The 13,507-nt window shown below is 40.4% G+C and overlaps 1 protein-coding gene across 5 annotated transcripts in view; it reads right to left on the reverse strand.

Annotated features, from left to right (window-relative positions):
* The window catches only part of CEP83 (centrosomal protein 83), a 120,908-nt gene extending 107,934 nt beyond the window's left edge, over positions 1-12,974 (reverse strand). For 3 of the 5 annotated variants that reach the window (XM_036455666.2, XM_036455665.2, XM_045588343.1), the window contains exon 1: positions 12,622-12,738. Coding sequence is in view for 1 of the 5 variants with exons in the window: in XM_045588344.1 (XP_045444300.1) it covers positions 12,622-12,753 (132 nt within the window). In the remaining 4 variants the exon portion in view is untranslated. Of the gene's footprint in view, positions 1-12,621 lie in introns of all 5 variants that reach the window. The other 2 variants (XM_045588344.1, XM_036455668.2) reach the window with 2 other exon arrangements.
* Positions 12,975-13,507: the final 533 nt, after the last annotated feature.

Consider the following 13,507-nt stretch of genomic DNA (forward strand, 5'->3'; position numbering starts at 1 on the left):
GTTCCGCCATTCAGTCTATATGCATATTAGGATATTATATAGGATTCTATCACATCTGTAGTTTCCACTTTTAGTGCTTCATAACTATGTAAACTATCTTTCCAAACAGTATGTTCCTCAAGTGAAAACTACAATCTTTTTTTTTTTTTTAATCCTCATCTGAGAATATTTCTTACACTGCTTTTAGGAGAGAAGGGAAGGGAAGAGAAGGGAGGGGAAGGAAAGAAAATGAGAAAGGGAGGGGAGAGGATGGGAGGGGAGAGAGGGAGACAGAGAGGGAGGGAAGAAGGGAGGGAGAGAAGGATGGAAGGAGGGAGACATGGAGACATAGAGACATAGAGACATAAAGACATATTGACTGGTTGCCTCCCACCAAGGTATGCACCCTTAACAGGGAATTGAACCTGCAACACTCCAGTGTGCAGGCAGATGCTCTAACCACTGATCCACCAACCAGGACCAATCTTAGATTTATTTTTGTCATTTCCATAGCTCTAATTCAAGTAAACTTAATGACAGAAAACTGATCTAAGAAATTTCTGTGATATGAATCCTACTTTCCCAATGGCTTACAATGTAATAATAAAGAAAGCTTGGGGAAGGATGTCACCAAAAACATTTATTTGCTAATCAATTGGGCATGCCTTATGATAGTTATCTATCAGATATTTGTCTCAAAAAAAATTCTGGGGTAGTGTGGTCATCAAAAGCTTTAAAATATATCCTTTGACTTAGCAATTCCACATGTAGGAAGAAATTCTAAGAAATTATTCACAGATATGCACAAACATGTATTTTCAGGGATCTTCTTCATTTATTATTCAGCAAATATTACTGAGTACATCCCAATGGCCAGGTAGGAGAAGACAGAATTAGATTCCTGCCTTCATAGTGCTTACATCATAGTGCAGTTAATATGGAAAAAGAAGCTACAAAAAAAAGCATGTTTGCTCTGGTCAATGTGGCTCAGTGGTTGCCCCATACATGGAAAGGATGCAGGTTCAAGTTCCACACAGGACACATAAGGGAGGCAACCAACCAATTCTCAATCCCTCTCTCTCTCTCTCTCTCTCTCTCTCTCTCTATCTCTCTCTCTCTCTTTCTCTTTCCACCCTTCCCCCTTCATGCTCTCCCATAATGCCACATATTTGCCCATATCAATGTATTAACTCCACATTATAATGAGCTATTTGTATGCCAATCTCCTTCACTAGCCTAATATCTCCTTGAAATCAGAGATTATATTTTACTCATCTTTATACCCCAAAACCCTACAGAGTAATTGAAACATGTGAATAGACACTTGTTGAATGAATGGTAAGCACTTTCTTCCACTTATGAAAAGGATACTGAAAGCAAGAAATCGCACAGCACTTAAAATTCCCCAACCCAAATGCCTTATCATTTTATGCTTGAGGAAAACTGGGAAAGTTAACTCAACAAGTACGTTTGCAATAGCTAATAAAGTTCTAATTTTGCACAATGGGCTACCCTATCTAATAAAAGTGTAGTATGCAAATTGTCCCCTTGACCAGTTCTTTCAGGAGTTTGACCAGGGACAGAGCCAACCAGGAGACGGGAAGGAGGCCCTGGCTGGCAGCCAGGGGAAGGGAGGGATGCCCCATCAGTGGCAACAGGTGATTGGGGAAAGGGAGGGAGGCCGAAGCGGTGGCAGGGGGCTGAGGAAAGGGAGGGAATACCTGGTCAGCCGCCACCAACCACTAGGGACCCTACCAGTGCATGAATTTTGTGCACTGGGCCTCTAGTCAATAATATAAGCATGGAACCCTGGCTGGTTAGCTCAACTGATCAGAGCTTCAATCCTATATGCCAAGACTGAAGGTTTGATTCCCGGTCAGGGCACTAATAATCAACCAATCAATGCATAAATAAGTGGAACTGTTACTGGAAAAGGGATCTGGCCCTTGGCAGGTCTGCCTTGAGCTGACTTGTAGTGTGCTCGTTCTTCATGCAAGAAAGATTTCACAACACAAGTCCAGTGATTTTGAAACATTTATTGGAAGAATCAACAGGAAAGAGCCTATGCAAGACTACTTTCGCTCTCTAGAAAAGTTATAGGAAAGAAAGGAGCCTAGGCTGGGCTACTTTGGTTCGCTGAAATATCAGAGAAAATAGGCCTTGGGGACAGGTTCAGATTAATCTAAAATCAGCAGCCACTGCCCACTGCTCCCCTGATTGCAAGTCTCATGGGGACCCCTAGAGTTTAGGAGTTGCCCGCCTATAGAGGAAGAAGAAAAGGAGGAAAAGTCATGGATGTGCTCCTGGAAGGGAGAGCACATGCTGGGACCTACATTTCAAGAGATTTTATTTTTTTATACATATATATTTTATTGATTTTTTTATAGAGAGGAAGAGAGAGGGATAGAAAGTTAGAAATATCGATGAGAGAGAATCATCAATCAGCTGCCTCTTGCACATCCCTTACTGGGATGTACCCGCAACCAAGGTACATGCCCTTGACCGGATTCAAACCTGGGACCCTTCAGTCCGCAGGCTGACACTCTATCCACTGAGCCAAACCGGTTTTGGCCATTTCAAGAGGTTTTAAAGTCTGGTAAATTGTAGGGGAAGATCTCAATAGAATAATCATTAGTTTTATGCTGATGTGCCAAAATGAGATTTATACCCTTAACTTCATCTGTCCTTGTGTGTGGTTGGCACAAATGGCACTAGTTGGATTTCTGCTATCTCCCTGAGTAAGGTGATTTAAGATATTTATCTTCTGGTTGGAGAGAAGTGTAAGCCATTTACATGTAAGTGTCCTTGGTTTAGGGATGAAAGGAGTTATTAGATGGCTGTAAACTGTGTGGTTGTTTAACTATCTGCCTCAGTTTCCCCGTTCCACTTGCTACTCAAAATTTTCCTAGCTTCTAACTATCCTGCCTCAGAACAACAAATCAATGTGTTTCTCTCTCTCTCCTTCTGATAGTGAAAAAGGGCACATAATGAGAATAAAGCCACAGTTGTTTTAATAATTATTCACCTTACTACCTCTAGATAAGAAGTTTTCTTATAGACCCTGGGAAACTGGAGCATGAAATAAGGCTATAAAAAAATAAGATGTATTGATGGGTACATTACTTAGAAAATAAATAAATTTTGAGAACAGATAAACAGGACATGCTTTGATTTGGTTGCTATGCCCAGACCCTGACCCACTCCACGAGTTTCCTTCAAGAACACTGACTATTCTCCAGTCCCAGGAACAGGCAAGCTGTTTGTAACATCATAGATTAGTCACCTTGTTATTGGATTTTGAGCTCCTGAAAGCCAGACTGCAGACCCTCCCCTCCCCTTTCCACTTTATACTTGCAACTCACAGCTGCACGTAACTATCTTTTCCCTCACGTGTATATAATCAGCCAACTGGCAAGGGGGGTAAGAGCCAAATTTCCAGAGTGACCGACTGCTCTCCCCATATTGCCAGCATTAATAGAATAAACACTCATATATGATTCAACCCTGTCTCTGCAAAGAAATAGAGGACTTGACCAAAATTACCAATGAAATTGACTTAACAGACTATATCCCAAAACTGCAGAATATACATTCTTTTCAAAAACACATGGAACATTCTCCCTGATACATCATGTGCTAGGCCACAAAACTAATCTCAATAAGTTTAAAAACATCAAAATAATTAAAAGTATGTAATTTGATCACAATGGAATTAGAGCTTCACAACAGAAAAAAAAAATATGAGAACACTCCCAAATATTGATAAATTTAACAACATACTTCAAAATACCCCATGGATCAAATAAATCACATAGAAATTTTTAAAATATATTTGAATTGAGTAAATACAAAAAGAGCCTATCAAAATATATAAAATGCAGGTAAAGCATTTTGAGATAAATTTACAACTTTAAAATCTTATATCAGAAAAGAAAAAAGGTCTCAAATCAGTAATTTTAGCTTCCATCATAGGAAACTAGGGGATGAGGGTGGGAAAGTATACTAAGCCCAAGCAAGCAGGGTGGAAGTCAATGAAACAGAATAGAAAAAAGGCAATGAAATACAAAATACTTATTTGAAAAAGTTAATAAACTCTTAGTCAGACTTACTAAGAAAATAAGACACAAGGGACAAATTACCAACATATGAATAAAAGAGGAACTATTATTACCAAGCTCACAGTAAATTAAAAGACTACTAAAATATGAACTATATATCAAATTATACATATGAAAAGGACAAAATTCCTATAAATACACAAAATGTATAAAAATTCAAGAAAAAAATTAAAAATCTGAATAGAATTGTAACAAATGAGAAAACTGAATTAGTGATTAAAAATCTTCCCACAATTGCCGAAACCGGTTTGGCTCAGTGGTAGAACGTCAGTCTACAGACTGAAGGGTCTGAGGTTCGATTCCGGTCAAGGGCATGTACATTGGTTGCAGGCACATCCCTGGTAGGGGGTGTGCAAGAGGCAGCTTGTCGATGTTTCTCTCTCATGGATGTTTCTAGCTCGCTCTCTCTCTCTCTCTCTCTCTCCCCCCTCCATAAAAAACCAATAAAATATATATTTTTTTTAAATCTTCCCACAATAAAATGTGCCAGTCCATACAGCTTCACTAAAGAATGCTATCAAATAGTTAAAGAAGTAATAATTCTTTGGAAAGGATTTTAGAAAAGAGTGGGAAACACCATGCAACTCCTTCTATGAAGCCAGTGTTGTCCTTATATCAAAGCTAGAGAAAGGCATCATGAAAAAAAAGAAACCAAAGGACTATGGTCATGTGCTGCATAACATTTCAGTCAACGACAGATGGCATAAACAATTGTGATCCCACAACATTATAATGGAGCTAAAGATTACTATCACCTAGTGATGTCATAGTCATTATAACATCGTAGTGCAATGTATTATTCACATGCTTGTGTTGATGCTATTGTAAACAAACCTAGTGCACTGCCAGACTGTAAACAAAGTATGGCACATATAACCACTGTACAGTACATAACACTTGATAATCATGATAAATGACTGTTACTGGCTTATATACTTACTATACTATACTTATTATTGTGGTATGTACTCCTGCTAGTTATTAAAAAAAAAAAAAGTTTGTGTCCTAGCTGGATGGCTCAGTTGGTTGCAGCATCGTCCTATAAACCAAAAGGTTGCAGTTCAATTCCTGGTCAGGAGGGCACGTAGTTAAGTTGCATGTTCAATCCCGTCAGGGCGCCTACAGGAGAAAACCAATCAATGTTTCTCACATCAATGTCTCTCTCCCTTCATCTCTCTCTAAAATCAATAAAAACATATCCTTGTGTGAGAATAAAAATAAACTAAAATAAAATAAAAAGTTTGCTGTAAAATACTATGCCATGTTATGCCAGTATCAGGCTGGTACCTTGTGTTTACCACATCTCTTAATTGCTATATTTTCTCTTGTGCTTGATTTAATCTCATGCTGTTTTATAAATTTACTAGTGACCCGGTGCACGAAATTTGTGCACATTAAAAGGGGATTAATTAGAGGAAATAATTTAATATTGCTATTTGCCTTTTCTCTATAATTGAAGTGTCAGAGATGACAGAAAATTAGTAAAATGTTTATGAAAACCTTCCTCCTGTCAGAGTTTGGGGCACACCATGGGACCCATAGTCAAGTCCCCACCCACCCACATGCACCTCAAAATCGCGTGAAACCCAGACCTGGCCACCTCCCCCCGCCCCCCTCCTGCCATTGGGCTAGATCCAGACCGGGCCAGTCTTACCCTGTCAAGCCCTGCTGGGTAGGGGGCATAACCTCAGGTCCCCTGGCCCAGTGCCAGTACAGGGGGTGTGGCCTGAGGTCCCCCAGCCCAGACCAGGGCAGGGAGCATGGCCTGAGGTCCCCTGTCAAGCCCTTCGGGGGTGGGGGCCCGGGTGGGAGGAGGGGGAGGGCCTAGCCTCAGGTCCTGCTGATTGCTCATTAGGCTCCTTATGGGAAATTGGCCTCAGCTGTGGGTGTAGCCATCTTTGTGATGGTCAATTAGTATATTCCCTCTTTATTAGATTATTAGATAGGATTGTTGCCTAAATGTACTATGTTTATTAAGTCTCTAGTAGTGTACTAGGCCTTTACATTCACTCACCATTCACTCATTGACTCGCCAAGAGAAATTCCAATCCTGCAAGCTTCATTCATGGTAAATGCCCTATACGTAAGTACCATTTTTTAATTTTAAACCATATTTTTACTGTGCATTTCCTATGTTTGGATATGTTTAGATACAGTTATTTAATACTGTGTAACAATTGTCTATAATAACATGGTGTAATAGGCTAAACCATATAAGTTTGTGTAAGCGTACTCTATAATGTTCACACAATGACTAAATCATCTAACGATGCATTTCCCAGAAAGTATCCCCATTGTTAAGCAGCACATGATTATAATATTGCCAATGAATGCGGACACAAAAATTCCTTTAAAAAAAAAACTTAGGAAAACCAAATTCAGCAATATCAAAAAGATTATACATCATGACTCAGTGAAATATGTCCAGGAGTATAGAGTTGGCTTAACCTCTAAAAATCAATTAATGTAGTATACCATAGTAACAGAATAAAAGTATAAAAACCATATGATAATTTCACAGGATGCAAAATTTTTAAAAATCTGACAAAATCCAATGCCTATTTATAATTAAAAACTCTCAGCAAACTGGGAACTTCTCAAACCTAATAAAGGGCATCTACAAAAAACTACAGCAATGTCAAACATAATTGTGAAAATCTGCATAATTTTCCTCTAAAATCAGGAGTAATGCAATACTTCTATTTAATATCTTACTAGAGGATCTAGTCCATACAATGAGGCAAAAACAAATGATAGGGGCGTATTAACAATCAGACTGGAAAGAAACAGAATTGTTTTATTCCCATATATGATCATTTACACAGAAACAATATATAAAAATTGATTGCATTTCTATATGCTAGCAATGAACAATTTTAAAATCAAATTATAAAACTTCATTCCCAATAACATCAAAAATTATCAAATTCTTAGGAATATATTTAATAAAAGAAGTGTAAGATTTACATACTGAAAACTGAAAAGCACTGTTGAGAGAAATTAAACATCTAAATAATGGAGAGACATTACATGTTCATGGGTTGGAAGACAATTATGTTAGCAATTCTTCCCACACTGATCTATGGAGTCAATACAAATTCTGTCATATCACTGCAAATTTTTTTTTATATATAAATTGGCAAGCTTGATCCTAAATTTTATATGTAAATGAAAAAGATCTAGAATCACTTTTGAAAAGCTGGGAGGATTTACACTACGGTACTCATTTTGAAATTTCTGTAACACACAATAATCAAATAGTGTGGTACTCAAGTAAAGGTGGTGGCTGGAACAAAATTGAGACTCTAGAAATAAATGCTTACTTTATGGTATACAGATTTCTTTTTTAAAGGCACCAATATAATTCAAGGGAAAACAAACTTTTCGACAAATAGTGCTAGGACAACTTAGCACCATCCTGATACAAAAAAACAAAAAGCTTAGATCTTATCTTACACCATCCACAAAAGTTATTTCGATATGGGTCCTAGACCTAAGTGAAGGTGCTAAAAATAAATCCAGAAGAAAATCTTTGTGACTTTGAATTAGGCAAAAAATTCTTCAAAAAAAAAAAAATTCTTAAACAGAATATCAAAAGCATAAGCCATAAAAGAAAAAAACATATTGTGTATTAGATACTTTGCATTTAAGTATTTTGCACTTTAAAAACACCAGTAAAAATAAGAAGCAAACCACAGACAAGGAGAAAATCTTTGTAAATATTTCTCTCATAGAAGATTTTTATCCAGAATACATAATTCAATAGTAAGACAAAAATTCCAGTTAAAAAAATACACAAAGGATTTAAGAAGACATTCCACCAAAACAGACTCATAGGCACATGAAAAGGTCAACATCATTTGTGTTTAGAGAAATGCAAATTAAAATCACAATTAGACACTACTAAAATAGCTATAATAAAAAAGACAGATGATACCAAGTGTTGGTGAGGATATGGAAAAATGGAGCCTTTATACTTTTCTAGTAGGAATGTTACTGGTATAGTCATTTTCAAAAACATTTTGGCAGTTTGGGTTAAAAAATAACTTTGAACTGTTTTTACACTTCTAACACCAAATGCATAGGGTTTTTCTCTAACACCAACAAATTCTCCAACACACTATACACCAAATGAGTGTTCCAAAATGTAATTGACACTTAACTACCCAGAATTAGTGCAGACTCTACAGGTGGAGGGCTTAGTCACTCAAGACTGCCCCCACTCCTGAAACCAGTCACAAGTCAGTACCTGGCATAGTGCAAGACACACATAACTGGCACTCAAATATTTACTAAACCAATTACCAAGAAAGTAAAATTGGTTTTAAATTGGAAGCATACAATTCTGAAAGAAACTTTCAGCAATTTATTCTTTCAAATGAGAAAATAAAGACCAAGAAAGTTTAAGTGATTTATCAAGTCTTGGTCTCCTGAATCAAAATTTTCTTCCCAGAAAATCATGATGTGTAACAATTCATGCTTATTGATACACTAGAGCAGGCGTCCTCAAACTTTTTTAAGTGGGGGCCAGATCATGGTCCCTCAGAGAGCTGGAGGGCCAGACTATATGAACTACTATAATTCCTACTGTAACACCTCGGCTGCGCTCACTGCCCAAAAAACCTGGCGGGCCGGATCAGACTCCTCTGCGGGCCGCATGTGGCCCGCGGGCCGACACCTGCACTAGAGGCCTGGTGCATGAAATCCATGCACATGGGGGTGGGGGAGTATCTCAGCCTGGTCTGCAACCTCTCACAATCCAGGACCCATCAGAAGATCAGGCCTAAACCAGAAGTCATTCCTCTTGCAATCTGGGACTACTGGTTCCTAACCGCTCACCTGCCTGCCTGCCTCACCATCCCTAATCACCTCTGCCTGCCTGATCGCCCCTAACTGCTTGCCTGGCTGCCTAGTCACCCCTAATCGCCTCTGCCTGCCTGCCTGCCTGCCTGCCTGATCACCCCTAACCACCTCTGCCTTAACCCCTGTTGCCTCAGCTCCATTCAGGAGGACGTCTGGAATGACTTCCAGAAAATTGTTCAGTTGTCTGGTCTAATTAGCCTATTATGTTTTTATTGTTATGGATAGAAGTTTTCCATAAACCTCCAGAAGTAATATAAAAATGTTTTTTAAAGAACCATTTCAGCTTCATCTACCCTAACTCTGTCTGGTTATATCAGTTTTGGAGAATTATAATGTTAACTATTACTTAAGAGCTTTTTTATTCAGAATATACTAATCTTTAATTGAACCAATATTTTCATGTGTCCTTCACACACACTATAATTTCAACCTATTATTATCATGCATTTTTATGTGAAAAACAATGTGCAAATTACAATATCATATCTAATAATATATACTTAATTATATTGTACTAGAGGGCCCAGTGCACAAAATTCGTGCACAGATGCAGTCCCTAGGCCTGGCCAGTGATCAAAGCATGAGCATCTGGCATGAAGGACAGATCCCAGCTGACCTCTGGGCACAACTACCTGAGGGGACAATTTGCATGTTAGGCTTTTATTATATAGGATGCCCTTTAACATACCCCAAACGCCTGCCTTCAACCACAATGGTACTCAGCTGGGAAAGACAGATTGAATGTGAGCACCAGAGATATGTGCTTCAACTTCATCAGGAAAATTTCTGTAGTCCAGTGTCAATGTTTTCAATGGTTGCTAGATATACTGCAGATGTGTTACTGGGCAACAAACAGCTCAGATGTGCTCTAATGAAAAATACAAGGTAGTTTTATTTACTTGCAGCAAGAAAGGGAGGATTAGCCACTGCTTATATATATTATTTGGGAAGTTACAAGTTGATTTCAGTTGGCTACATTTATTATTGGGTTAGGTCACTGTCAGTCTCATTCTTTTTATAGCTGGTCTGCAAAATACTGTGCTACATTTTAACATTTAACAAGAATAGCCTTTAGTAAGAATGACCCAGACTCCTTAAGACTCTTGCCCTATCTAACAAGGTCAGGTAGGTAGAATGATTTGAAGACTGGTAAGGAAGAGAGAAAGCACAGAGCAGGTTTAGAGGATAGTGAAGAAACCAGTGTGATGAGTGAGATCATAACTTTTCTATAAGAAATATAAGAACGTGAAAACGCAGTGCAGAGAGACTTTTAAGAGTCCAGATTCAGAAATGTGAACTTTAGTCAGCAGGAAAGAGTACTTCTGGAAATTTTTTTATATAGATACATACACACATTTCCGAAAAATACACACAGATTAGACAACTTGATAAAATTACTCACAGAACCTAATATATTACATATGACAAAGGTAAAATAAAACATTTACTTTAGACAGAGACAACACATGGAAAGCACAAATTCTGACAATTCACTAGTCTTTCTGTTAAGACTTCATTCTTCTAAGCTTGAATTAGAACTTCCCATGACAAAATACTGATATCTGATTACTCAGGATTTTATTAAACAACATGAGTCATCCTTGATTTTTCTTCTTCTCTGCTTGACCATCTCGAATATTTCATTACTTCAGCATCAGGAATTGGGGAAGAAAAAGGGATAGAGGACTAAAATGAAGTCTATAGATTTGTGCAATACAGTAAGGACAGAATACAAAGAACATTAAATTTCAAGTTCCAATTCCCATTTACTAATAGCTTGATTTCAAAGAAATCATTGATTCTCAGTTTCTCAAATGTTCTCACATACTTGTTTACATACCTAAGGTTACTGTATTCTAAATAGCATGGACAATGCTTTGAAAACTATTTACCAGAAAAATCATATTAAAGGTTAGCCCTGGCCAGTGTAACTCAGTTGGTTGGAACATCGTCATCCCATACACCAAAGATTATGGATTCAATTCCCATTCAGGGAACATACCTAAGTTGCAGATTCGATCCGATCCCCCATTAATGTTTCTCCCTCCCTCCCTCCCTCCCTCCCTCTCTCTCTCTCTTTCTCCCCCCTCCCCCTCTAAAATCAGTTAGAATATCCCCGAGTGATGAGAATTTAAAAACTTATATCATTAAAGATTCAATGATTGAAGAGTGATGTTATTGGCTAAACCCGTGGTCGGCAAAATGCGGCTCGAGAGCTACATGCAGCTCTTTGGCCCCTTGAGTGTGGCTCTTCCACAAAATACCGTGGCCTGAGCGAGCCTATTTTGAAGAAGTGGCATTAAAAGAAGTTTAAGTTTTAAAAATGTGGCTCTCAAAAGAAATTTCAGTCGTTGTACTGTTGATATTTGGTTCTGTAAACTAATGAGTTTGCCTACCACTGGGCTAAACGAAGGCTTAAAAACTACCTGTGGACAATCAGTGTTACAAATTTCCTAATGCTCTATGTAACCCTAAGTTGGCATTACTCCATTATTTGAGAAAACTCCTTAATAGTCTGCACTCATCATCAGGTTACAAAAGAAAATACTGAAAGGAAGGGAACACCTGACACACTCTGCCCTAAATCAGTGTTTCCCAAACTTCTCTCATGATGATAATCACCTGGTGGAGTTGTTAAAATACAAATTCCTGAATCCCAACTAAGAATGCTTAAGTATACAATTTTACCTATATGTTCCCAAAAATTCTAGTTTAACGCTTCTTAGTTGGGATTCAGGAATCCGTATTTTAACAACTCCACCAGGTGATTCTCATCATGAGAAGTTTGGGAAACACTGCCGGAAATAATCAAAGGGTAACTCAAATTTATTTGCAACTCTCTGGAGAATCCTGTATGACACAAATTTAAAGCATTCTAATCATTCTAAACAAAATGAGTTTGAAATCAAACCTCAATATTAAAGGGGACTATTAACTGTAACCACCCACGAATTTAGAGGAATCCAGATAACTGTAGGATACTTTTAATTATATTCTAGTTGAAGATTAGACTTGTTTACGAAGATGTTGCTTGGTAACAGAAGCAATGCTTTAACCGCCCACTCTGTTTTAGATCTACTCAAGTACTTTGTGCTCATAGTCTGAACACATTACAAACTACATAAGAAATTATGAACAAGTTTCTTGTTTAACCTAGACTTCTTTGAGATTTTACTTGAAACAGCTTCATCATTTACAACTAATGACAAAAGTATTTTAAAGTATACTTAGCAGTGGGCATTTTTAAGAGCTAAGTGCCCAATTATTACGGTCAAAAGCTGGGCACTAAGGATTTATCAGTGTCCACATTCACTACATATTTTTAGACGTACATCTGTAACGGCAGCCAACAACACGGTTAAAATTGTCTTCAGGGTCACGGAAAATGGTAGCATAGCATTTTCACCCCAAACTGAACTGGAGGTACCACACAGCCAGTTACTAACCGGCTGCACCTGCCCCACGCGGGAGGGCATCAAAAAGCTCCGGTTTCACGTGCACTGATTGCACTGCTACAAAACAGCCCGCTTTGCTAAAACCCGCTCCCGCTACATCACGAGAGGAAAAAAAAATCATCCGAGGGCAAGTTTTGAACAACAGAAAAGAATGAGTATTCCAAAACATGGACCAGATAGCGTCCCCCTAAAATGAGGGTACGTACCAGACTCACACAGTCTTGCAACGCGCGGACATGAAACGAACAGGGACCTGTGTTCCGGCCACGATCGCCACCGAGGGTCCCCTCCAGCAGCTCCGACCACCGGCTCCCGCTCCGCTCTTCTCGCCGGGGCATCGGGGCGAAGGGAGCCGGTCCCCGCGCGGGGTGCCGCCCGGCCCTCCACGCCCGGCGAGGTCCGGGAGGCCGCTCGCGGCGCGGGCTGACCCGGCGGAGCAGCACGACCCGGCCCCTCGGGCTCCAACCGCGGGGAAAAGTGAGGGGTCCCGGGGGATTCTCGTCCGGCGGGAATCCCTCTTCCGCCCGCCCGCCGCCCAGGGCCCCTCCAGCCGCCGGGGTGGTCAGAGTCGCGGGACCCTGGGGCGAGCGAGGCAGGAAGTCCCACCCCTCGGTGACGTCACCGACGCGGCAGCCCGAGGCCGTTAAAGGGAGGAGCGAACGGGGCGGGGCCTCCGCCCTCTGCCCCGCCCTCTACGGCGGGACGTAGCGCCGGAGCCACGCCCCGAGGCGGCCGCTGGCGGGCACAGAGGTACCAGAGCCCTAGGGAACAGGAAACCCAACGAGATACCCACCTGCTTCTCAGGGCCGGCGTAAGGCGCCTGGTGGAGCGGAAGCCAGTGGGGTTCCGCCTTTTCGCATTTCTCGTTCCCTCTGCCCGCTCTCACCACACTCTGCTCGGGGGCTCCGAGGTGGTACCGCCGCCACCCCGCCCGCCTCCTTGCCGGCGGCAGCCCAGGGGGCGCGGCTGGCCTTGGGGACCGCGGATTTAGCAGATCTACCCGGCCCCTCCCTGGCCGCCCGCTCACATCCCACCGCGTGCTTCCCTCCAGCCCGGCCCACTGGCTGGTGGTCAGGTTGTAAGTAGATGTGG

The sequence above is a fragment of the Pipistrellus kuhlii genome, unplaced genomic scaffold, assembly GCF_014108245.1.
Source record: "Pipistrellus kuhlii isolate mPipKuh1 unplaced genomic scaffold, mPipKuh1.p scaffold_m20_p_3, whole genome shotgun sequence".
NCBI lineage: Eukaryota > Metazoa > Chordata > Mammalia > Chiroptera > Vespertilionidae > Pipistrellus > Pipistrellus kuhlii.